Source organism: Eumetopias jubatus, unplaced genomic scaffold (assembly GCF_037043125.1).
Source record: "Eumetopias jubatus isolate StellerSeaLion01/CBP00866 unplaced genomic scaffold, mEumJub1_p1.0 scaffold_2, whole genome shotgun sequence".
Classification (NCBI taxonomy): domain Eukaryota; kingdom Metazoa; phylum Chordata; class Mammalia; order Carnivora; family Otariidae; genus Eumetopias; species Eumetopias jubatus.
In genome coordinates, this window is record NW_028274808.1 from 24,566,091 (window position 1) to 24,593,943 (window position 27,853).

At 34.7% G+C, this 27,853-nt stretch overlaps 1 protein-coding gene across 3 annotated transcripts in view; it reads left to right on the forward strand.

The window, feature by feature from the left end:
• Positions 1 to 27,853, forward strand: part of SGCZ (sarcoglycan zeta) — a 463,311-nt gene that overhangs the window by 419,437 nt on the left and 16,021 nt on the right. For all 3 annotated transcript variants that reach the window (XM_028099878.1, XM_028099879.1, XM_088020938.1), the window contains one exon: positions 18,315 to 18,387. In XM_028099878.1, coding sequence (XP_027955679.1) covers positions 18,315 to 18,387 — 73 coding nt within the window. The remainder of the gene's footprint in view (positions 1 to 18,314; positions 18,388 to 27,853) is intronic.

Here is a 27,853-nt window from a genome sequence, read left to right on the forward strand (position 1 = left end):
ACTGTGGAAAAACATTACTGTAATCTCGGTCAGAAATTCTAAAAGTCTACTGCAATTTGAGAAGGAACTAATTTTAGTTTTAAAGAAGCTGTATATTCATCAATCAGGCTGACCTTTGTCTTCCAAAGGTACTTGCCAGAGTGTGTCAAGGTAAATTTTATTCTTAATTTTACCTTTGGAGATTTGTGTAGCTGTGTTTTGTGTAAGGGGATAAAATTTTCATGTTCATATAAATGATCACTGGGACAATCTTTCATTTCCCAATGAAGGTAGGGAGGGAAAGTGGGAAAGAGGGAAGGAGAAAGGAAACAGATATTATAAGCTTGAAGGGGTTGCCTACTTTTGCCAATTACTAACTGGTTGTGTCACTTTCCCATTGCTGCAGTGACAGTCACCACAAACTGAGTGGCTTAAGACAACAAAAATTTATTATCTAATGTTTTGGAGGTTGGAAGTCTGAAATCTGAAATGGTTCTCACTGGACTAACATCAAGGTGTTTGCTGGGCTGAGCTACTTTCTGCGAGATTTTGTTTGTCTGTTTGTTTTTTGTTTTTTTTTACAGTTTCTAGAGGTCCTAGGCATTCCTTGACTCCTGGATTAGTAATGACAATTCCAATTTGTCATCTGAATTCCCCTTTGCTTTTAAAGTAACATATTCGCTTACAGATATCAGGGGTTAGGACATGGATCTTTGGTGAGGGGAAAGGATTATTCTGCAATCCACTAATGGGTAAGGGATCTATTTCACCAAATGATATTTTTAGTCACCAAGCTGACATTTCCTGGAAGATAGGAACAATAGGTATAGGTTCCCTTCTTTCTCAAATTCAGAATTGGTAAGACCAAGAAAACTGAACTAGGACTGAGCTTCTCTGTGCTCAGGCAATAATTGGTTTCTGCTTTTTCTAACCCTGGGTCATCGAAACGCTTATGCCTTAGCTTATGCAAGCTATTTAGCCTCTCTGTGCTTCAATTCTTCCACCGTAAAATGGGGATATTATTTTTTAAATTTCTCTCAGAGTTTTACTATAAGAATTACATTGTTTGACTCGGTATTTGTTCAGTGCTTAGCCCATGATTGACGTAGTTTAGTATTCAGTGAATATTTTCCACGATCATCAGTATTGCTAGCAGCAGCATCAACAGTAGTAGTTGTGATGGTGGTGGTGGTAGGAGAAGGAGTTGAAGGAGGAGGAGGAGGAGGAAGAAGAAGAATATGGAAGAAGGAGAAGGAAAAGCAGTAGTGTTATCAGTGTCTTCATCTTGTTAGTTCCTGATCTCCTCACAAGGTTAATCTAAGGATCAGTAATATTATGCAGGAAAGAACACTATACAAATGATTTGAAATTAGGACAAAGTATTATCCTCTTTAAAATGGGGCCGAACTGAAAAAGAATTTCTAAAATGCCTCTCATAATTGTCCAACTGAAAGACATGGCTGGTGCATTTATTCATCAGCTTTTTCTCCCATTGGTTGAAAGGTAGCCTTAGAGGTACTGACTCCCTGGCAAGGCATTTGGGTAATCCCTGGGTGCTGCTTGTTCTGAGCCTGCTCCCCGGGGCTCTGAGAAGCAGAGATGTCCTCGGAACATTCTTGAAGTGATGTGTAGTGAATATGAGTCCGAGGTGCTCTACAACTGTCCTCCACATCTGTTGGCTGAAATCAGACATGAGCCAAGGAAATTTGCCTAATTCATTCGGAAAATAAAATACATAGGTTTTGATCATGGTTCCAGACATGAATTCTTCATCTCATGTGACATGCCTGCAAAATTGGGAAGGAAGATGTTTTAGGATAGCTTAATCACAATATAAATGTTATAAATCTCTCTAAATCAAGTAGAATAATTCATTTATAGGATCAAGTTTCTTATTTATCCACAGTTCTTTCAGCATCAGGCCTCCTCCCCCATACAAATACAAAACCCACACAAAACTGGTGAAGAATTTGTGTTTCATTGTATAGCCTCTTTTAAGTTTCTGACTGAGAAATGAAATGAATTATTTTTTGGTAATCATTGGTAATTACCCTTGTTGGTTTGGACTTTAGAACAAGTGGATCAGAGTAAGCTTTCAGCAGCCAGTCTTTTTACCTGTCCATCCTTCATTGCATGATAGGTGAAATAAATATGGAATCTCAGCCTTAAAAATTATCTAAAATTTTGATTATTCCAGATTTCCCACCAAGTTTAAATTTTCTCTATTATGTCTTTGTAATGTGATCATTCTCTCTTTCAGCACTTGACAGAAATCTCATAACCTCTCAAGATAGTGATTTATCTTTAGACATTTACTTAAACACTTCTATTTAAGATGACATGTAATTAAGATACTTCTACCTTTTAAGAATTATATATAAAAAGGAAAATTACTTTGAAAGCTTTTTTTATAAGTTAAAGTAGAAAGCTTTAAGAGGAAATAATGTTTCCCAAATTTCTCTGCAAATTAAGCAATATGTTTGAGTTTCTAATCAGATGAAGGAGAAAAAAAGGGCCTAAATCCAGGGAGGGGAAATGAAGAAAGCTGCCAAATGATGAATGTTGACCAGTGAAGATTTTATGAGGCCCTTTAAGAACATAGATATTTATTCATACCTTATGGAAATCTAATATTCATTTTTAATTCATGTCATTCAATGCTATCGTCTTTTTTAAATGGTTAAAACTAGTCCATTTTATTGAACCACAATAGTTTATTAATTACTCCCCTATTATTGGACATTTGGATTGTAGTCAATGAACCTAAACAAGGCTATCATTCAATTCCTTGTAGCAACATCTTTGTATACAAATATGTCTCTTCAGGATAAATTCCTTGAAATTGAATTGTTTGTTCAAAGTATAAGGAGTCTGGAAGGTATTCGTTATTCACCCTCTCATCATCAATGAATGAAATTCTCATATTCCTGAGCCACCATAGATCACTAAGTCTTTTTTTTTTTTTCTTTAAAAGTAGGCTCCATGTCCCAGAATGAAGCCCAATGCAAGACTTGAGCTCATAACCCTGGGATCAAGACCTGAGCTGAAATCAAGAGTCAGACGCTTAACTGACTGAGCCACCCAGACGCCCAATCACAAAGTCTTCTAAACTGACTTTACACATAACCAATAATGCTAGGCAATCATGAAGTATATGTAGATATAGATACAGATATAAATGATACAGATATAATATAGATAGTAATCTTCTATTTTTTAAGATTTTATTTTTTTAACATATAGTGTATTATTTGTTTCAGAGGTACAGGTCTGTGATTCAACAGTCTTGCACAATTCACAGCGCTCACCATAGCACATACCCTCCCCCATGTCTATCACCCAGCCACCCCATCCCTCCCATCCCCCACCACTCCAGCAACCCTCAGTTTGTTTCTTGAGATTAAGAATGCCTCATATCAGTGAGGTCATATGATACATGTCTTTCTCTGATTGACTTATTTCGCTCAGCATAACACCCTCCAGTTCCATCCACGTCGTTGCAAATGGCAAGATCTCATTCCTTTTGATGGCTGCATAATATTCCATTATATATATATATATACACCACATCTTTATCCATTCAATTGTCAATGGACATCTTGGCTCTTTCCACAGTTTGGCTATTGTGGACATTGCTGCTATAAACATCGGGGTGCACATGCCACTTCAGATCCCTACATTTGTATTAAGATTTTATTTTTAAGCAATCTCCACACCCAACATGGGGCTCGAACTCACAACCCCAAGATATATTTTTTTAAAGATTTTATTTATTTATTTGACAGATACATAGCGAGAGAGGGAACACAAGCAGGGGTAGTGAGAGAGGGAGAAGCAGGCTTCCCACTGAACAGGGAGCCCGGTGCGGGGCTCGATCCCAGGAGCCTGGGATCATGACCTGAGTTGAAGGCAGATGCTTAACGACTGAGATACCCAGGCGCCCCACAACCCCGAGATTTAGAATCATAGGCTCCACCAACTGAGCCACCCAGGCACCCTGATAATAATCTTTAAAAAAAAAAAAAAATCTCACACAGTTCTCTGAGGAAGAAAGGACACACAGCACACAGTTTCGTTTTGTTTTACACATAAGAAAATGAAGATTTTAAATAGCTAAGTGACTTATTCAATGCCACACTGCTAGTGAGACCTACTGAGACAACACATTGAGCTGTTTTCTGTGGTATTGCATGTCCCCTCCAATGTCACCCTACTGAAAATTATATACTTTCTGATACTTTGTGTAGTGAACTGACAAAATAAATATCAGCACACAATCATTTAACTGAATAGCAGACTTTAAATCATCTAACTTTGAGCCTGATTTCTATTTAGGATTTTAAGAAAAAAAACAAAACATTTTAATTTGAAACAAGTGTGGAAATTTGGTAAGACATGTTATTTCAAAATGGCTATCTAAAAAAAATAAAAACAAACTCCAGAAAAGGTTTTATTTTCAGTGAAAAATGCACTTTCTATAAATTCCACAAATACTTTAGTCACTTTCCAAACAGCCACATAATGGCATCCATTTGCTGTGACCCTAAAGTGGAAAATAGTAAATAAAGCTTTGTTTCAGCCATGAAGATAATAGAAACCAACATGACAGGCCGACTTTTCTAGTATCCAGGTCACTAGAAAAGATTCAAATACAATTACATCTCTTTTCTGTTTTCGTTTATAATGTCCTGATTAGTAGTGACATGGAGCATTTTTTCCCCCAGTGTACTGACTGTTCAGGTTTCTCTTTTTGTGAATTACTCATTGGTATTTTTTTAATGAGTTTTTGTTTTCTTATTGATCTGTAGGAGTTCCTTATGTTTTCTGGATGTTAATTGTGTATCAGTTATATTTGCTGTTGAAGATGTGTTTTTTATCTAACTTTGCTTAAGGGTCTTTTTATTGTAAAGAAAAATTTTATCTTAATATAGTCAAATTTATTGTTTTCTTAAAGCTTTTTATTTTTTCTGTCTTAAGAATGTATCCACACCTTCCCATAACAAATATATTTTTGACTTTAAACTTTCTGCAAGACCAAAGGGTTTAACTTGGTACCACAATGCAGTTTTCATTTGTTTCATTTGATTACAAATGATCTGAACTGTGTTTTCAGATGTTATTGAACTTTAATGATCCTTTTTTTGTGAAGTATCTCTCCATGTTCTTAGTCATTTTCTGTGAGTTTCACTTTTCTCAATTACTTTTTAGAGTTCTTTATATATTTGGAAATTGGTCTTTGTCAATTACATGTGCTACAAATATTTTCTCCAAGATCAAGGTTTGCCTTATTTCAATTTCTTATGCTGTCCTTTGTTCAGCAGAAATTCTTAATTTCAGAATAAATTCTTAAATTCAGAAATTCATTATAACTTTGCCCATCACATTTTTAATCCTGCTGAAATTTATTTTTGCAGTAATAAATACAATTTGATCTTCCCATATGTGTAAACAATTATCCTAGCATCATTTATTGACTAGTCACTTGTTTCCCCACTTACATTTAGTAGTGACTGTCATAAATCAACTTCCCATACAGATGTAAGTGTGCTGGTCTGTTTCTGGCGCCTTCTTTATTCCACTGTCTATGGCTTTCTCTCTCTACCAGAGCCACACTGACTTAGTAACTAGAACTTTATGTATGTCTTGTGATCTGGTAGGGAAACTCTGCAAAGGGGTTCAGAATTGCCTTATTATTCTTCGCCCAATATTCTTCCAGATAGATTTAGAATCAGCTTGTCAAATTCCATGAAAATATCATCGATGATCTGAGATTGTACTAAATCTATTCAAGGTTTTGGGGGAAATTAACAACTTTAGATTCATATCTTCTTATTTATGATCACATTATATTCTTCTAACATTTAAAATTGCTTTAATATCTTTTGGTTAAATTTAATAATTCATTCTATAAAGGGTTTCCAGAACTTTTATTAAACTTTAAGTCAAAATAGTTCTCTTACTAATTTTATTAAATCATCTGTATGTTCTTTTAGGTTTCCTGTGTAGAAACCGTATTATATATGAAGCATGAAAATTTTGTTACTTTTTCCCCAAACAATATGCTTTTCATGTACCTGCATTTTCCCTTCCCTTCCTTCCACGTGGTTGTATAAGAACTATAGTGGGGACTTGAATCCAAGTGGTGATTCTAGGCAAAAAGTAAAACCACATCACGCTTTCACGGCTGTTACCCATAAGGGAAATGTTTTACTGTGTCACCAGTAAGTTTGAGGTTGTTGTAGGTTTTGGGATTTTGTTGTAGATGACTCTAACCTGTGGGCGAAAGTTTACCTGCATTCCTATTTTTCTCAAAGGTGGAAATTGTTATTGTGGTGGTTGTTGTTAATCATGGAAAAACGTGAACTTTTTGAGTGGTAGGTCTGAATCTTTTGCTATGATTATAAAATGTTCTCCAGGCATAAATTAGTATGGAGAATTTTATTAATTAATTTTCTGCTGTTAAACAAAAATTACATTCATGTAATAAATACTAAAGAAATGATCCTGATATTTCTTACTTTACTGTTGGTTTCAACATGATATTTTCTTTAGGATCTTTGAATCTATACCCATGAACAAATATTCTGTCTTGTGCAGTTCTTGTCTGGGTTTGGTATTGAAAATATCCTTCATATATTAAGGCATCGTGTTTTCTCTTTTCCAGTTCCCTGGACAAGTTTCTATTAGATTGGAATTTTCTTTGGAGAATATTGTCAGGACTCATAAACTAAAACATCTGGGTCTGGTACTCCTCAGTGTGATGCTATACTCTCCATTCATACACACACACACACACACACACACACACACACACAGATGTGTATGTTTGTGTCACAACTTATTCTTTCTAGAAAAAAATGAAACCTTTATATTGAAAATATTGTATCTCTGCTTGAGAGGTCCATGGTGAAATATTTGGTGAACATATCAGAGTATTCCAGAAATGTAAAATCACAGGGACACATGGGTGGCTCAGTCAGTGAAGCAGCGGACTCTTGATTTCTGTTCGGGTCATGATCTCAGGTTCCTCGGATGGAGCCCGGCGTCCGGCTCTGAGCTCAGCTGGGAGTCTGCTAGAGGATTCTCCCTATCTCTCTCCCTCTACCTCTCCCCTAACTCGCACATGTGCTCTCTCTCTCTCTCTCTAAAATAAATAAATAAATCATATATATGTGTGTGTGTATGTATATATAAAATCATGAATCTAGATGATCCTCTTGTACATTACCTCCCCCCCCAGTTTACGAGCACAGACCCATTTATATGAAAAGATCTAGTGCTAACCTCTGAAGCATTATTTTGGAGCTCAGAGGGCCACCATCTTTAAAGCTACTTGGTGTGGCACACAAACCATGCACATAAAATTCAGGGTGACATAATACCTCAAGGATTTTGAAGATCCCTGGGCTTGCCTACGAACCATGGGTGCTCAGACAAGTTATGATTTGTCTAAAACTCTAATGGCTTACTCTGCTTGGAATCGCTCTAAAGCTCATGCAGAGGCATTCACGGCAATCCGAGCGGGGAATATGATGAGTGTTCATGGTGAAGATACCATTATAGAGGGAAACAACATTCTGGTAAAAACCTGCTATTCTTTACATTAATTAAAAGTAATGCTACCAATCCTCTTGTGGGTAAAAAACAAACCCAAATAAGTGGCGCTCTCTTTGTTTACTTATTGGCACACAATGAATTACATGGCGGGTGACAACATAAAATTCACAGGAGCAATCTGGAACAACAAAAGGTAAAAAATAAAATAAAATAAAATCTCATATAAATGAAAGGATGAAGGAAATTTATTTTGGCATTAACGCCTGTTTAATAATGTCTGTGTACCTAGCTGTTTCCCATTTGGGCTCTATCTGTGTATGCCACGCTCTTGTGTTATTACAGGATAAGCTTTTGAAACTTGAATTTTTCACCTGAATTTTTATAAAACTCAGTTGTTATTACTAAATGAGTGAAAACATAAATATCAAGGCAAATTGCCTGTACAAACATTCCAGATTCTGACTGTGTCCACATCAACAGAGATGCTCTGAAAACCATAGGTAAAACGATGATGTTTTAGAGTCACTGAGATATCTTTTTTTTTTTAAAGATTTTATTTATTTGAGAGAGGGTAAGAGAGAGAGAGCACGAGCTTGGGGAGGGGCAGAGGGAGAAGCAGACTCCCTGCCAAGCAGGGAGCAATGATGAGGTGAGGCTAGATCCTAGGACCCTGAGATCCTGACCTGACCAACTAAGCCACCCAGCCGCCCCAGTCATTTAGAAATCTTGAGATTAGAAGGAAAGTCTAAATTGTGTTGAATGTGATATCATGTTAAAAGTCCTAGCTTTTTGTTCACATGTCACTTTGTACAGATTAACCATATAGTTAAGGGTCATAAAGCTATTTACAGAATTAGCATCTTTTGAATATACAAGGTTGTGGGGCTTTTTTTCAAAATGAAAAAAGAGAGTGGAAAGTTCAAATAAATCCACAAACAATGTAATATCTGAAGCCACTGAAGACAATTAGGTACTATCTGTTTTGGACAACTTCCCTACTGATTTTTGTTTTCCATAAAAAGCAATGGAAATGTATCCATTCGATGTCAGTAGATCAAAAATCTTAGGGGGCGAAAATTAAGAAATGAAACTACTGCTGAGACAATGAGTCCCCATCCTTGTGCATTCCACTAGGTAATGATCAGCACAGTGGCCAGTAGGAAACAGTCTTCCTGCCTGTGACTCATAGAAGCAGAAAGCCCATCTTCTCTACAGAGACTAATCTAAATAGGGGTGAAGAATCTGAGGAATAAAATATGTCAAAAAGGCAGAATTAAGGTATTCACTTTTCTTCCCCAAAGCAACCTGAGTTTTTCTTGCAACTGACAGTAGATTTTTAGATAAGTGAATTTCCGCAAGGATCCAAAAAGCTTAAATTGCATATAGATTGAGCGATGATTTGGTTTCTAAAGGAGAGGATTACACAGAAAATGGGCATGCATAAGAATGAACATGACCTTAAAGAAGCAAAACTAGTATTAGATATACTATCTGCATGTAGGTAGAATGCCCAAACCTCAAAACAAAATATACTACTTAAGTATTTCAAAGCTTCCAAAAAGTATTTAAATGTGGTAAAAAGATAATTCACCTAGAGATCTGGTTTTACTAATTTTCTAAATCTTACCATGAACTAATCTTTCATGAATTTTCTAACAAAAAGAAATAACAAAAACAATATAGGTAGTTCATTTGTTACCAAGTTATTTTATAGGTTTACATTTTAATTTCTATTAGAATGTTTACAATGTAGTGATAAATCAATTCAAAACTTCCTGCCTTTTAATAAATCCATAACAATAGAATCTTATGACTATTATGTTTACTAAAAAATGTTCTTGGTGACATCTTTTCATTTAGGATTTTCTAAAAGCCTTAGGTATGTACTGCTTCTCATTCCTTTAGTGTATGTAAGTAAAGTAAAGGGCAAAATGACAACCTGAGTAATTACAGACCTTAGAATTACTTATTATTTCCTGACTGTGTATAGTCTCAAAGTGAATGAGGAAAGCTCTCCTTAACTATTCTAAAAAATTTTCTGGAAGTGGGAACTTGAAAGAGGGGTTACTTCTGTATCTTTTTCCTAGATGTAATTTTCATCAAACTACTTATTCAATATGAACATAATTTATTTTCTTTTCCCTTCTGTTTACTTCACACATGCTTTAAAATTTCAATTATTTTTGCTTCATTGAAAGCCATAGAAAGAATTAACAAGTGAAGAAGTATTCTCCCTTAAATAATCAGAGAAATAAATACTAGCAAAATAAAAACTACTTGAACATTTTAAAATCTGAGCAAGAAGGCTGTCTGCATTATTTCTAGTCCTGTGATATATTTTAAGTCTTTTTTTTATTAGTGACAAATCAAATATTTTTGAAATACACTTCATCTTGAAGAAAATAGTTTTATTCTAATGCATTTTCCATCTGATTAAGTATATTTTCCATTATCTCTTTTTATCTTTTGAAAACCTTCAGAAATGGAAGAGAGGACATGATTTGGCATCTGGGAGTAAATCCCTTCAGATATTTTTTAAATTACAAAAAATGCTGACTGAAAAGTAAAAACAGATTTTGAAATAATATATTTTCAGAAATTGTGGCAGCTTATTCTCCCATCTCAAATGAACAACATGCTGTTTTTTGTTTCCATCAGAAAGACAATTTAACAATATTGTTTCCCTGTTTCGCTAGAATAATTAACATTGGCTAGGCTCATAGTAACAGTTTCAATAAATTCAGATCATCACCTCAGGATATTAATAACCCAATTTGTATTGAAGTATTAAACAAAGAAATATGTTAAGAAACCGAAAGTTCCCATGTTTTACATATAAATTATAAATAGAATAATTTTTAATGTCTTCCTGCTTTCATTCTTTACTTCCCATTCTTTCATTTACTGACCTCAACTATATATCAGAATCTAAGATCAGTGCTAAGTGTATAAAATTAATTAAGACAAAGTCCTTGAGTTCAAGGAGCTCATAAGTTATTGGGTTAGAGGTCAAAGCAAATTGCACAGCAGTATGATAAATGCTATACCAGTAATTTTCACAAGGAGCTGGGGAAGCTGAGCAGAGGGAAGAAAAGCCAAAAAGATGCAGATAATGTTTATTTCATAGAGAAAATAATCTGGAATCAGATCCCAAAGAATTTGTAGAGATTACCATCAAAGGGGAGAGGGATGGGGGTATGTTGGGAAGAAGCAGTATTCATCACAGTTCGTAAACATCTCAAAATCTCCAAGAGTTTTATTGTCACTGAAGTGTAAAATGTGTAGCACTGCTAAGAGGTAAATTCTGCTAAGGCTTTTGGACTTGACTTCTATAAATGATTGGATTCTGGAAGCAATGTAAGTGAGAATTGCACAGTTTTGTTTGATTTTTGTTTTTGTTTGTTTTAAAGATTTCTATTTATCTATTTGAGAGGGAGCAAGAGAGAAAGAGAGAGGGAGAGAGAGATAGTGAGTTGGGGGGAGCAGCAGAGGGAGAGGGAGAAGCAGACTCCCCGCTGAGCAGGGAGCCTGACGTGGGGTTCCTTCCCAGGACCCAGGTATCGTGACCTGAGCCAAAGGCAGGCGCTTAAATGACTGAGCCACCCAGGCGCCCCTCACCTTTGTTTTAGAGTGTTAGTTGGCAGTGGTATGGAGGAATAATTGAGAGAAAATAAAAGTGATATTGAAGTTGTGGAAAGAAGTAAACTAATAAGAAAGTTGAACAAGAAAGGACATTTCAGTATACTTCCCAGCTTCCGGATTAAGTATTTAGGGGACACCTGGGTGGCTCAGTTGGTTAAGCATCTCCTTTAGCTCAGGTCGTGACCCCAGGATCCTGGAATCAAGTTCCCCATAGGGCTTTTTGCTCAGCATAGAGCCTGCTTCTCCCTCTCCCCACTCATGTTCTCTCTCTCTCTCTCTGACAAATAAATAAATAAAATCTTTTTTAAAAAGTGTTTAAGACATGATTGTACCATTCATCAAACTAACATTAAAAACAGGAGAAAAAAAAACTTTCAAAGGAATGTCGTTGAAATATTGATCCTTACCAATATTGATAAGGATCAATATTTATTAATTATCTTACATATGTAAGACACCATGTTGTGCATCAGAATCCAGTGGGGTATGAGCAGTATGTCTTCGATTTTTTTTAACTCTAGATGCGGAGCGATACATATAATTTAAAATGTAAAATTTTAGGATAGATATGGTAAGATCTAAATGAGCATGACAGATAATAAACCCTAAATATATTCAGAGGATGAACAGATTACATTTACCTTAAAAGGTGGGAAAAGTAGTAAAGAGACTTCATAGATGAGTAGAGGAAAAGAAGGCTGAGCAGGTGGATTGGCCCAGACTATGGAAGTCTTGTATGCTGGGGAGAAGCAGTATCCAAGAAAATAATACAGCTCTTTGCAGGGGTGAGATATGAAGAGGTTTGGTAAGTTTAATCTAGACCCATGTAGGTTGTGTTTTGTGGAGTTAGCTGGAAGCAGGAGCACCATTTAGATCATTAAAATAACACAAGTGGGAGATGTATGTTGAAATGTGTTGACATTTTAAGGGTAACGATGTGCTTGCAGGAGTCATAGAAACTCTTTCTAATGGAGTAGAAGAAATGACAGTTAATAGCTTACTTTTGCCAATATGATTACTCCATTCTTTCTCTAAAGTATTTTTTTCTTTTGATTTGTAGGGATAAACTCATTTCCACTTCTATTTAAGGAGAAATGAGAAGAGTTATAATATACACATTTTGACATGTTTGGGAAAAAATTCATATTAACTGTGACTGTTAGAAACTGAAGGTACCTTAGAGATCATGTTATTCAGTGCCTAATTTTTTAAAAGATTTATTTATTTGAGAGAGAGAGAGAGAGTAAGCATGAGGGAAGGAAGAGAGGGAGAGGAAAAGACACAGACTGCACTGAGCACAGAGCCTGACATGGGGCTCAGTTCCATGACTTCAAGATCATGACCTGAGCTGAAATCGAGAGTAAGCGCTTACCTGACTGAGCCGCCCAGGCGCCTCTGAGTGCCTCATTTTACAAATGGCAACCAGAGGGCTTTAAATACTTATCAAATATCAAAAAACAAATTAGAGGCAGATCTGGGAATAGAATGAAACTGTTCACCTTCGAATCTTTGACTTTACCAATTTAGATTTGGAGGGAAAGAGGTGCAAATAAAGGAAAAAGAAAGCAAGGCATGAAAGATTATTTCAAATACTGAAATAATCATTGGTATAGGTTTAAATTTGAAAATAATGAATACATTGGAACTTTCTGGTGCCTAGGTGGTATATGAATTTGCCCTGGACTTCGTCCGTAGTCTAGTGTAGAAATTTAAAATGCTGCCTAGGATTCCTATGCATTGCAGGCAGAGAGCAGGAGAGGTTATGTTCTCTTAAGCTCCTTGGCCTCATGGCCTTGACTTCCTTTCATGTTATCTCTTCTGTCCTATATTGATCTGCATGTAAAACTCATTCCCTTCTTGGTCCCCTCCAAAATAATACTACTACATAAAAACCTCAAAACATATAAATGATCATGGTAGATTTTATTGAAAAACTGAAGGCAGCAGGAGAGCCCATTTGGCAAGCATCAAGACAAATGACCTAAAAAATAGAATTTAAATGTTTCTATTTCTCTCGAGCCTCTGTCCCACAGCGTGAGGGTCCCACCCTTTCCTGATTCCTTTGTTCTCCTCCCATCTGGCTTTTCTCTCTTTTCTTCTGACTCTCCAGAACAATAGACTTTCCATGCCAGGCTTAGCCTTCTCTTCCGAAGCCCCTTGGACCGGCTGATACGGAGACCCCAGGGAAGCCCAGTCTCTTCTGGGCCCGCACGTGCTGCTGTGTTCTTCATGTCACTTCCCACAGCTTCAGAGAGACATATTAATGGATGCCTATCTTACACTACATAACGGGCTAGGAAGTGGCACTACAGAGTGAAAAAAGGTCCTGATCTCAAATACAATTAAAAAAAAAAAAGAAAGATTTTACAATTTGTAAAGAGCCTTTCACTGTAATTAACAGAAGAAATTGTGTACGTTTCATAGCACAGGATCAAACTTGAAGATAATGAATAAAAAGGATTATTTTTGCCTCTGAGACCTAGATGAATTCACCCAGGACTTCAGCCCTATTCCAGTGGAGGAATTTGAAGTGCTGTCTCAAGTTTATTAAATGTTTTGATGATTTAAGTCTCCTAACAGTCCCATGGACTGGATATTGGAGGTGGTGGGGCTATCAAGACTGATTCCTCCCCGCCCCAAGTTCAGAGAACTAATTGCTAGCTTGGAATTCTTATAAATTGAATGACTGAGGTTTCTCATTAAGAAGAGAAATATTCTGGGGCACCTGGGTGCCTCAGTTGGTTAAGTGCCCGACTCTTGGTTTTGGCTCAGGTCATGATCTCAGGGTCCTGGGATCGAACCCCCACGTAGGGCTCCCTGCTCAGTGGGGAGTCTGCTTGTCCCTCTCCCCCCGCTTCTCCCCCTCCTGGTGCTCTCTCTCTCTGTCTCTCTCTTTCTTTACCTCTAAAATAAATAAAGTCTTAAAAAAAAGAAAGAAAGAAAAGAAGAGAAATATTCTAAGGAATGGCGTCCTATACTACTTTTTCCTTTGACTTTCAAAAGGAAGCTAAAACCCTGGGGGAGTTAATGACTGTTTCACCTACTCCAGTTGCTTGGATGATGAATTCCCAGGATATCCTGCACAGAGAGCTAATAAATATAAAACAGAAAAATCACAATCACCCATCATAGGTAGTACAGGGTCTACTATGCATTTTTGTTTTCATTTTTCCACATTTTTTTAAACAACAGGATAAAGTTCAATTGAAAGGAAGATGGTCCTGGACAGAATTTTTTATTTAGAAGAAACTTTTTTCTCAGAGTTTCTTTCTTTCTTATTTGGGCATTAATCTATCTTATGTGGTACCTAGGCATTAGGGAATTCCTTGATTACTGAATAGAGTCTGGATTAATAAAATGCACTTACTATCTAACATTTAAGAATCTCTTTACAATGTCTAAATTTCAGATTTCAGAATTCAGCATGAGACCATGTTACTTGAAGCTGGCATTTTGGGAATAGAGATTTCACATATTAATGAGTGAACCCATGTTGGACCCTTAATTCTGCAAACACAATGTGTACCTCTTCTGTGGTGATGTTCATAAAGAAAAGTGGCAGAGAGAGCGAATTAAGGAACACCGAATTCTTACATTGAACCAGGCACATTTATATCCTATTTAAGAGAAACCTGACCCAACCTGTAAGGTTGGCATTTCTATCTTTATTTATAGCTATGGAAATTGAAGTTTGGACAGATTAAATAACTTGCTCAAGTCGTTTAGGTAAGAATGGAGCTGGGGTTGTCTCCTCCCGTGGGCTAACTTCAAAGTGGTAGTATATACATATGTCTTAAACTTACTTCTTAAACTGTCTTTAAATGTAAAGTAGGATCACAATCCATATATACTCTTAATCCTCTCTAGCAAAGCAGAATATGCCATCCTTCTTATTGTGTTTTGCAGCCAAATTTATCATATAAATGACACCTAGTCTTTTTTGACCCTAAAGTTTGCTTGTCTCATCTTTCCTGACCATTGCAATAGTCAAGTCTGTGTTTTCTCAATATCTTTAAAGAACGTCATCGCCTCAAATTATCTGAAATACCCTTCAGCATCTATACAAGCAAACATTTGGACGTTGTATCCTTTTGAATGGCCCCTTAAAACAACAATAAACAACAAATGTTTATTTAATCAACAAGTTTAAATATATATATATAAATAGATGTCTGTGTTGTGTACCTTCTTTTTCTGTCCCTCTTCCTTTTCAGTTTTCGTGGCTTTATAACTTAAGATGTGAAATTCATCACACATTCTTTATTTTCCTGAACTAAGAGTAAATCACATCTGTATTCTTTGTACCAAATGTTGGCTGATAGTTAGGGTTAACAGGTATAATACATGACACCCTGTTAAATTTTTTTTTTTTGAGAATAGGTTACAATTTATTTATTTAATTATTTTAAAAATATGTGTTTTATTTTTTATTTTTTTATTTAAATTCCATTTAGTTAACCTGTAGTGTAACATTAGTTTCAGGTATACAATATAGTGATTCAATTTTGAGTTTCAGATAAACACCATACCATTTTACTATAAGTATGTCCCCTGAAAATGTCGCATACTTATACTGAATAATTTTTTCATATTTACCTGAAATTCAAAGGTAATTTGGTGTCCTATATATTTAATTGCACAGTCTGGCAACCTTACTAATCATCTGACATTTGTAAAAGTTCCCAATTCGAAGGAAATATATATTTTAATTTTGATTTTTTTATACTGTGAGAGTATGTGCCTGCTTCAGATGGCTTTTATTTTCCCCTCACTGATTTCCTTTTAAGATGATCGTTGTCGCTTATTAATTGTTACCCCTTTGGCTCATTCTAGGACAATAATGGAGAGGATGAGAGTAATTTTCTCATTATCTGGAGATTTATAGTTAATTAATTATTTATGTTATTTTATTCAGTTTCCAAGCTAGCCCCTTAGGAGATATGATTACACATTATTTCTTCAAGAATTGGGTTTTTTTTTTGTTTTAATCATCAAACATTTTCTAAACTGATACTTAAAGACCTCTATCAGTTTTTAATCCTCATTGGAAAATTAAACCTTTGATAGCATTGCCCTTTTACTTTTACTGATATATTCTGTACAAAGTTCCTATGTGTGCCATTCCATGTTTGAAAATAAGTATTGCGGGGGCGCCCGCGTGTTTCAGTCATTAAGCGTCTGCCTTCGGCTCGGGTCATGATCCCAGGGTCCTGGGACCGAGCCCCATAGTGGGCTCCCTGCTCGGCGGGAAGCCTGCTTCTCCCTCTTCCACTCCCCCTGCTTGTGTTCCCTCTCTCGCTATGTCTCTGTCAAATAAATAAATAAAATCTTTTAAAAAAAGGAAAAGAAAAGTATTGCAACTACTCTTTAATTATATTTCTCTCATCTTGTCTGGGAAGTTTTCGAAGTCACAGAATAGTGGAAATTAATTTTTAAACTTTGCACATGGATAACTATTCTTTCTAGGAGTTATATCTTCTTTTAAAATGCTAAAAGAGTCTTTCCTTGAGATATGAAAATTTATACCTTGGAATGTTGTCTCAAATGCCCCACCAGCACCACAACCACAAAATGAGGGTTTTATCTAAAACCATTAATTTACTTTCAAAGACTTATCTCTAAGAATTTTCCACTCACAGAAATAAAATATCTTACAAAATATCAAAAGAACAAACGTCATAAAGAAATAATTGCTCCAATAGTCTGTCCATATATTATAGGCCTTACAGAGTCTTTTTAGAAAAAAAACAAAACCAAACATCAACAACTACTAAAACCCAGTGAGAGGTCAACAAATGCCAATAGCTTTTAACTTATAAACTGAAGTCTGTAATCTTAGGAATTTACTGCTGCAGAACCTTATAAATTTACCCTTAGAACCATAAGATAGATGAAACCATGTTACAGTCTTTGAAAAAAATCTTTTCTCTCTGATTCAAGATCAAGGTCTGCATTGCTATTTGATGTGGAGGAGTCATCTGGTGATTTTAGTGTATTTTCTCATAAAACAACATATTTTTAAGGAATTTAAGTGTTAGCTCTAGTTTTCTAGTGAAAATGTCTTCATTGCTTATTGAATCAATATATTTCCCATTATTCTTCACAATAAGCATAGGCAGCTTTGTCTTATAGGTTTAAAATTTATATTTTTATTTGCATTATTTGTATTATTTGCATTATTTCCTATAATTTGTATTAATAAGCTGATGTAGAGGCCACCATGGAGCAGACATGACGTTCCTACACCAAAATGTTTGATGAATATTAAGCCAAAAGAAAATAAAGTTATTCCAAAGGGAATGATCTAAAACATTTATGTGAAATTACAAAAGAAAAAAAAAGAGATTTTGTCATCATCATATTTAATAATTTTTTTTGCATTTTTAAAAAGCAAGGTCATTCTATTTAGCTCAGTTAAATTATGGAAAGGCTCTGGGAATCTGGAAAATCACATGTAGTCAATAAATGAAAGTGTAGACAGAATATAATTCAACTGCCTAGGAAAGTCTTAGAGTGCATGACCTCTTTGGATAAGTATGACCCCACATGAAGTCAACTGTAATGAAATGATTTTGAGCAGTTCATGGTTTTAGAGAGAGCCTTACTTAGTTCCAGCAAGGTCAAAGTAAGGTACTGTGGATAATCTCTCTAATGAAAGGTTGGTGTTATGTGTAGGGAAATTGCCAAATGCCCCATGAGACCTATGTCTTTAAAAGAATTAATGATACATTACAAGAGAGCTCACTCTCCACATTTTCATCCATGCTCTGCTGTTTGTGGAAAGGTAGAACCGAGTATTATGACCTATCCCTCCCTCAAATTCATGTACCTGGAAAACAAGAAAGGAGGAGATGATCTTTGCTCTTTGATCAGAGAGGGAAAATCCTCAGTCAATCTGAATTTTGCTAAATAAGGTCATCTCAAAAGTGGTCTATAGAGGGACGTTTAGATTTACCCTTTTTGGCCTTTCATTACCTTGAACACTTTTTTTTTCCAATTTTTCTCCTTCATTGTCTGTACTCCTGTTTCAAGTTGTGCCATTTTTTGGATGAATATTTGATGCATAAAAATAGAAATGAAAACCAATGTATGTGTCCACTTGCTTGTACTGACTACTGGATTCCTGTTCTGTCCAGGCACTGAAGGAGCAGTATTTGGGCACTCTGTTGAAACACCTCACATCAGAGCAGAACCTTCCCAAGATCTCAGGTAAGTTCTGGCTCTTCCAGCTCTGTCAGACTTTCCATCACTGTTGGTTTGCTCTTGATATACAAAGAAGTAAAATAGAAAATGTGTAAAAAGTTGACATTCCCTGCCTACATGGTAAATAGTCAAGTATTTGATTGAGGGCAAGAAAATGTGAGTTATTATTCTCAACTTATATATATATTTGCCCCTAATAAACATACAATGAATATAAAAATAAATATGTCAGGCAGGAAGAGTGTGGAAAAAGCAGTTATAGAGGAAGTTTAGAGGAGGACTGATAAAAATCAGGATTCCGGAAAATCTGACATAGACAATGAAACACATGATACACATAGGCAGAAAGAAAGAGGAAGCAGAGAGTAGGAAAAAAGCTATAAATGGTCAGGGAGTGTTATGCTGAGGGAAATACAAATAGTAATCAGAAAAAGGCAGAGCTTAATTGCACTATGATGGACTCCTCAATCTAATAATTCCAATGGAATAGGCTGCTTCCTGATACTGTGCTGTTTGTAAGAGGCACAGTTGTACATAACAGCCCTCACTATCCAGAAAATCATGAGACAACTTTATAGGGATTCTTCCCAGGATAATCACAGCAACTGTTAATAAAAGTTGAAATATTAAAATCTAGTAACTGATCAATGGATGTTCTTAACTCAAGAAATAACTTAAGGTTTGGGGATCAAAGTTATTTTATATAACTTAATGTAGTAATCATTTCACAATGTATCTGTACATCAAATCATTATATAGCATACCTAAAACTAATAGAACTTTATATGTCAATAAAAAAAGATGTTTTATATAATTACTTTCTGGTAGGTAAATTACACTCCAAAATACATTTCTATGGGATTAAAAAAAGACAATAATGATAATAAAAAAATGAATCACATATTAAAAGTCATTTTTAAAGCTGAATCAAAATATCAACCTGGGAGACAGTCTTTGTCTTGGAAAACACAATACAAATATTAAGCAAAACCCAAATTATTTCATAAAGATCAGGTTCAGCCCTTCCCGTTTGGATGAGTGAAAAAAGATGTTCAAATGAAAATAGAAAAATAAAGTAAAAAAATTTAAATGCAAAAAAAAAGCCATACTTTCACAACAGTACAGTTTTCAGACCTTTATATAAAGTTCTGTGATAAAATTTCCTAAGGAACTCAGTTTCTCAGTATCTCAGCATTCCAGATCCAAACAGGCTGATTAACAATAACAGAAAAAGGTGGCCGTCTTCCTGTGATCAAGGCATTTTTTATTAGACAAAAATAATCTTTTACTCAATGCCAAAACCCCAAGGATTTAGGATGTGGAAGAGTACTTATAAACTCATGGTGTGTTATAGTTTTAACTTATGGCTCTTTTTTCAGTTAGGAATTCAACATTTTTGTGTAATTATTTATCTTATCCCTCCTCATCTAACTAGGTTGTATGTTCCATCAGACCAGGATCTGCATCCTTCCTTGTTTATCTTTAGTGCTATAGCAGTCAACATGTGTCTCATATATAATTGTGTCTGATAAATATTTGTTCATTTGAACTGCTGAAATAGCAAAACTGAATAGCGAAGATGTTCAGTGCATGTAATGTAAGAAATGTCGCAGTTACTGTGTTATTAAGACCCATGTGGCCAACATTAACTTCAATTGTTTTAGAACTGTGTTTTAGTATAGATGCCAGACTTTAGTGATTCATTCAATAAAAAGTTATTTAAATTATGCCATTCTAAAAGAAACCTCTTTTTACTTCTAACGTTTCAGTAACTATATACTCATTGTATGATTTTCATTATGAAAATCTATTGCCAAAAGAGAAATAAGAACTGCTGTTTTAATTACCTTGTTGACATGTCTCAAAATGTATAAGTGTGAATGTGAATTAAATTATAATTAGTGTATAGTGTTTCTGGGTTTTGTTTTCTAATTATCCATCAATTTAAATCTTGCACTAAGCTAAGCTTATCTGCTAGTGCTAAAAGCAAATCAGCAACCCCCAAGATGAGTGTTACTGATCTAAATTCGAAAACTGAAACAGAAGCAAAGCACAGTAATGATGGGGGTGTTCAATTATTTATTTGTGTACATGAAGATTAAAAGCAGAGCGTCTGACAAGATTTTTACAAGTCCTGCTGAAAATTTTCCTTTCAGGGCAGTAAGAAGTACTCTTAGTTGACACCTAATTCTAATCAACAAGGTGAGGTTGGTTGGCCAGCTAAATCGAATGGTAATTTGGGGAGTAAGTAGCCGTGTTGTCTTTAATTTTGTTTTTGTTGAGAATGAAAGACTTCAGACAGGTCCATTTCAAAAGGTTTATTAAAAAGTATAGGTGGTATTTTGGTGTGGACATGAAGTCCATTTCTACAGTTTTATTCAACCAATGTTTGATGAGTGCTTCATGTGTGCCAAATTCTCCGCTAGTTTCCATGTGCACTTCAAACCAATACTTGTAGATTTTCTATGCTGTCTTATATAAAGTGACATTGGTTTTTAGTAGGGACCTATGTGTTAAAAAGGTGAGAAAACATGTTGAATAGTCAGTAAGGACATAACAGTATATGTGTCCAGAATAACCCAAGTAGGAACATTTTCCTTTTTTATTTCTTAAATTAACATATGGCTAAATTATTACAGTCCAAAAGAGTTTCTCCATTCTCTGGTGAGGAGTGATGAAGCTCGTTGTATATCGCCCAAAGATTGTTTGGATCTGAGTTTCATTAACTGTTCCAAGGGGAAACAAAGAAAAAAAAGAATCCAGAATTGGATTCATTTCAGTAAAATGAATTAATATTTAATGATGTAACTGGCATCTTTTCATCATGTTCATTCTCGTATGAATATAATTTTAAACTGAAATGTTAAGTTTACAGGCTCCAAATTAATCTCCGAAAACACATAGATGTCATTTACATCATGGCTATGTTAAAGGAAAAGCCGCCATGTGTAAGGTGGTAAGGATTTTGCATTGAGTTGTTTTTTCAATGAAAGGCTAAGATAAATTTGCTGGAAAAAAAAATAAATAAAACAGTATTCTGCTCCTCTCCCCTCCCCTCCCCTCCCCTTTTCCCTCTCCCTTTTTCCCCTTCCTCTCTGCCTTTCTTTCTTCTTCCCTTTTACTCTTCCATGCTATGTATGTATTTACATATTTATTTAGAGTTAATACCAAGTGACCATTATGAGAAGCTTGTCTTAGCGTTTAATCTTGGGAACACAGAGCAACAACTGATCTAGAAATTTGTTTGATCGAATTTGAAGAAAGAGACCATAATGGAAAGTGCAGATAGGCAGAAAACAGTAAAAACTGTTTTTTAGTTTTAGTTTAGAGGCAACAGAAACAATGTGATTTGCAGCTGAAGAAAACTCAGCTTGAAGTGCTAAGACATTAAAATTGCTTGTATATTCAGGTCACAGTTTGCTTTGTTTTCTTTTTCCCCTAAAACATTTTTCCGTTCACTTTTCCATTCATTCCGTCATCGAAATAAAAAATAGTTCATGAGTGCCCACTACGTGCCTGACACCGTGTTAAATATTTATGAAGAGCGAGGTACATGATGCTTAAGTTCTGCTTAAGTTTCTATGTAGTCATTGCATCTCGCAACTAACTTACTTTAAAAGGAGTCTGAATTCCTTTCTCAGAATATTGAGAATTTTTCTAAAGACCTAGGGCACTCATTCTCAAATGGAGATTCGCCTAACACCTTAAAAACAAAATCTTGTTGCATCTTTGGTGTGTAAACACAGTGAAAACAGAATTTTTTGGAAAAAAACAGGTGATAACGGTGACTTGAGTTCAACATTACTCCTTTTCTCTGCTAGAATCTCATGGTACCCACTGTAAGAGCTAGTCTGAAATCTGTTGCCATGATTGCTATAATGCTTTCAAAATGAACACAATTGTACTTCACTAATTCCAATGACTAATCACATAGAAATTCACAAGCTTTGCAAATAAACATGGGTTTCATTTTTCTACAGGTCCTTTTGGAGAATGTTTTAAATTTCTAAAATTCTAAATGTCTAAAATTTCTAAATTTAAGTGTTGATCCTATGTTGCCAAGAGTTTGCTTATTAGATAGTTCTAGAAGGGAATACAGGTTTAGTCTAATTTGAGTTCCAGAGTATTCTGGAATGTTCGAGCTCCATAATGTCTAAGTCCAGGACTTCTATAGAGATTCTAGGCTTATTTGAGAAGTCCAAGGTATTCAGAAAAAACCAATAGAACCTAAGACTTAGGTAGTAAGATTTATCAATTCTTTTTCTTTATGATTTTGGGGCTTTCCATCTTGTTTCAAAGGTTTTCTTTCTTTCTTTTTTTTTTTTTGTATTTGGATATCTCCTGTATGTTCTTCTAATTTTCTGTCATTTGTTTTGTACAGTAGGTAATTATTTCTTAGTTTTATGTTTTGTATAAATAAAATGGGAAATTATGTTCTGAATTTTCTTCTAATTTTCCATGGAAAATTACAGTCTGTGATTTATTAGTTTTTATATTTTGAATAGTTAAAACTGGAAATTATTATTGCAGAGTATGTTAAGTAATGTTAGTGTCTTTAGTATGGAGAGTCAATTTATTAAGAATTATTGATTAAATAACCTACTTTCCACCCAAAATGATTGCTACATTTCTCAGAAACTAATCTCTCATAAATACTTTTGATCTGTTTTAGATTATATTGTGTTCCATTGACAAATTTCTAGTTTTAATTCCAATCTCATTTTTAATTAAACTAATTTCAATATTAATTTCTAATTTTAAAAGGAAAATCTCCCAACTTAACTTCATTTTTAAAATCTATTAAGTGTCACACATACTTTTTTTTCCCCAATTTAACTTCATTTTTAAAATCTATTAAGTGTCACACATACTTTTTTTTTTTAAGATTTTATTTATTCATGAGAGACAGAGAAAGAGACAGGCAGAGGAAGGGGCAAGCGCCCCTCAGGGCAGGAAGCCTAATGCGAGACTTGATCCCAGGACCACCAGATCACAACCTGAGCCAAAGGCAGACACTTAAGTGACTGAGCCACCCAGGTACCCCTGTACTTTTCTTCCAGAATAGTTTAACATAATGTTTTAAGTTTCAAGAGACTATGGAGATTTTTGTTGGGATTTTATTACATATATTTATTATTTTTTAAATATTGGAAATTTCACAATATGGAAGTAGAAATGAGTTTACTTTTATCCCAGTAAACTTATCTCAAATTTTTGAATTTTTAGGTAAAGTAATTAATATCCGATATTCTTTCTAGATATCCCTCTCCCTGAAATAACTGTAAAATACAGACATTGAGTGATATAGCATTTATATTAATATGGTATTTTAGCAGTGGGAATCAAAATATATCTTAAAAGCATCCCTATATGTCATTACTATTCTTTGAATTTTAATAGTCAATGACAGTCAATCATTAGCATCAATTAACAGTTTTCCTATTTGGATCTCCATAGCATAATGTTTTACAAATTTTAACCAAAACAAACTAAACGGATATTCTTTTAAGGTCTGAGACCACATCTTCTTTCCCAACATCTTATTATGAAAATTTTCAAATGTACTCAATGTTGAAAGCATCTTATAGTGACCACCTATATACCTCCAGCTAGATTCCTCCATCATCATAGTCCTGTATGTCTTTAATCACACATGTACACATTCCACTAGCCATCTGCCAGTATATCTTATTTTTTATGCATTTGCACATACATTGTATAAATCTGTATACTTTGCCTATTCGCTTTGGCATGCATATCATTAACTACTATTCAAGATTACTTACAGTTTCTTTTCTTTTACTGTAAAATAATTATGCAATGACATTCACAAAAATTAAGTGCACATTTCCTGAGTTTTGACAAATGCATATACCTGTATAACCCAAATTCCTGTCATGATATGAAACATTATCCTCGGGCGCCTGGGTGGCTCAGTTGGTTAAGCATCTGATTCTTGATTTCAGCTCAGGTTCTGAAATCGAGCCCCGTGGCTCTGCACTTAGTGCAGTCTGCTTGTCGCTCTCCCTCTGCTCTTCCCCCTGCTCTCTCTCTCTCTCTCTCTCTCTCTCAAATAAATAAATAAATATCTTTAAAAAAAAAAAAACACATTATCATCACCCAGAGAGTTCTCTTATGCCCTTCCCCGGAAATCCCCACCACTACCCCTCAGAAGCAATATTTTCTCTCACCTTTTTCACCCTGGATTAGATTAGATCAATCTAGTACTAAATATAAATTAATCTACAATATGTACTCTTCTTTGCAAGATTTCTTTCACTCCACATGATATTTTTGAGATCCATCTGTGTTGTTGTTTGTATCAGTAGTTCTTTCGTTGTTCTTTCTGCTTTACTGCCGGTTACTATTCCATTATATGAACATACAATATTTTATTTATGCATTTCCCTCTTGATAGACACATGGGATATAACTGGCATGTATTAAGTTTTATATGAAAATGTCAGAGCTTTCCAAAGTGATTATATCATTTTCTGCTAAAAATAAATGAGAATTTCAGTAGCTGCACATCTTCCCCAGTATTCAGTGTTAGCATTCTTATTAATCTGAGCCGTTCTGGTGGATGTTTAGTGGTATTCCACGTCTTTAATTTGCCATTACTTGATGAGTAGTGACATTAATGACTTTTTCATGTGTATATGGAACAACCATATATATTGTTTAGTGAAGTGTTTGTTCAAATCTTTTGTCCATATTTTAATTGTGTTTTTTGTATTTTTATCTTTGAGCTGGAAGATTATTTATATATCGTGGCACCAGTCCTTTGTAACATCTGTATTTTGTGGATGTTGTCTCCCAGTCTATGGATATATTAATTTTATTGATGGATTTTGAAAAGCAGCTTTTCATCTTGAAGACAAATAACTTATGTTTTAAAATATTTACTTGTCATTCTTTTTTGTGGTCTAAGAAAGTTTTGCCTACTCCCAAGTCATAAAGATATTTTCCTGCCCCTCCCCACACTTGCACACAAATGCCCGCGCTCTCTCTCTCTCTAAAATAAATAAATCTTTAAAAAAATAATTTAAAAAATAAGAGTCTTATGTTTTAGCTTTTACTCTTGATAACAGTGGGTGGTATAGATTGAAGTTCATTTTCTCCCTATAGAGATTCCAGCACTGTTTTTACTTTGCTTTTTCTCACTGGATCACTTTACTGTCTTTGTCAAAAATCAGATGACCATACTTGTTAAAGTCTATTTCTAGAGTTTCTATGTTATTCCATTGATGTATTTGTTATTCTTATGCCAGGCCAGCAACTCTCTTCATTATTATAGCTTTGCTTGAAGTGCTCAAAATGCTTAAAGGTTTTGTTTTGTTTTGTTTTGCTTTTTGAATGCCTGGAATGCCTTTGCATTTATTTATTTATTTGTTTGTTTGTTTATTATGTTCTGATAGCCAACATATAGTACAACATTGTTGTTCTTTTTCAAGGTGGGTTTGGAGATTCTGAGATCTTTGCATTAGTTACCTAATCCTAAGCAAATGACTTAAACACACTAAGATTCAACTACTTCCTAAGTAAAATGTGGATAGAGTATGCATTTCTCAGTATCGATGGGATGATTATGAGATAATCCATGCAAAATTTTAAGCACAGAATGAGTTGAAGAGACTGTCTTTTCCCCATTGGATAGTCTTTCCTGCTTTGTTGAAAATTAATTGACCATATAGTTGCGGAAATAAGGTTTATATTATATCTTAATTATTACCACACTTAGTTTTATCAAGATTAACAAAGCATACAGTTGAAACCTGTTTAATTCAGTCTTAATCTCTTCATAACTTGAAGGATTTAGCAATACTATAAAATTGCTACCACTTTTTGAATGTTTTTATGTCCTCTGAGCAGTTTTACATACATATAAATTATATAAATTATTAAGTATATATGTATATATGTATATACATGTTTGGCCTCCAGTGCCCTGGTATCAGGAATTCAGCCTGTCTATTCAGTTCTCTTCTTTTTCCCTGGGGTTACATCACTGTACCAAGGGGTTTACACTGTGCCAAAGCTTTTGGGGTGACATTTGGTCATTGAGAGCCTCATGACCCATGACTCATGATTTCTTGTCCTCAGTCATCCTGAGATATCACTACTCTCCTCAGACCTCTAACACCTAAGAATAAAGGCCCCATATCGTAGGACTTTGCTTCAGGTAGCCGAACACAGAGAACAATTTGAAACCAATTCTGTTGATTTCCCATCCAAATCTTTATCCTGTGAATCAAGAAAACAGTTCTCCAACAAGTGGAAATATACGACAAGCTCTCACTGACTTTGGTTTTCTTCTGATGTTTTTTTCCATGTTCTGAATCATTTTCAACACACCAAACGGCTAGGTTTTCTTCAACTCAAAATGTCTATTAGATTAGGAAACTTAAAAGTTCTTTATCAACTTCTCTGCTCCATCTTCTGCTGCTTGTGGCAAAATACACGGTGTAGTGAATGGCAGAACTGCAAGGAAATGGGACAGGGAAGGAAATCCCATCAGTATCTCAAAATACTACCCCACCACATATTTATCTCCCTTAATTCCCCCAAGACATATCTTATGGCCCCATAAGAAAATATTATAATTTTCAATTTAGAGATGTTGAAATTGAGTCTTATTGCTGCTGGCTAACATTCTTGAACCCATCTCTCAGTCTTTATTGCCTGTTTGAATAGTCTATGGCTATGCTGGCGATGGATACCTGAGGTCTAAAATGAAGATGAATATAATAAACATTTTCTGATTAAGTAATTACTAAAGATGAAAATGGAAAAACTCAAAAGCCCATAAAGACTTAACATATTTTAATGCTCTAGTACCAAGTGTCAAACACAGTAGAAATATGATACAAAAACATGAGCACATTTAATACGGGTATCTTACTATCAAATATATGAGTAAGAACCTCAACCCTTATCCCTGGAAACAAACTAAACCATATCAGTTATTTGATAAAGTAAGGGTGCTTTTTCTGCCACTTACAAGTTCACTGAGTTGTGTTTGCTTGAATGTCAGATTCATAATCTGTTTTAGAATAATTCATTTTAATTACGTACCTGACTTCTGTTTGAATGGTTCATCATATCCAAACTTATATAATTACATTTAATGTTATGGATAATTAACCAATGAAAATAGTAGTGGTCACAGATATAATACTCAAGATGGCATGTATTTGGGGATGTATTAGGAGAAATCAATTATAAAATACACAGTTTAATAGAAATGTAGATTCTATGTGCAAAGTGTGAGGATTATGAGTGAAAAATACAATTATCTTATTTTCAAGTTTTTAAATGCTGTGTGAAAATGTGATTTTTATTTTTCTAAAAAAATACAAACATTTCTTTTAACCAATGAAAATAGTAGTGGTCACAGATATACTACTCAAGATGGCATATATTTGGGGATGTATTAGGAGAAATCAATTATAAAATACACAGTTTAATAGAA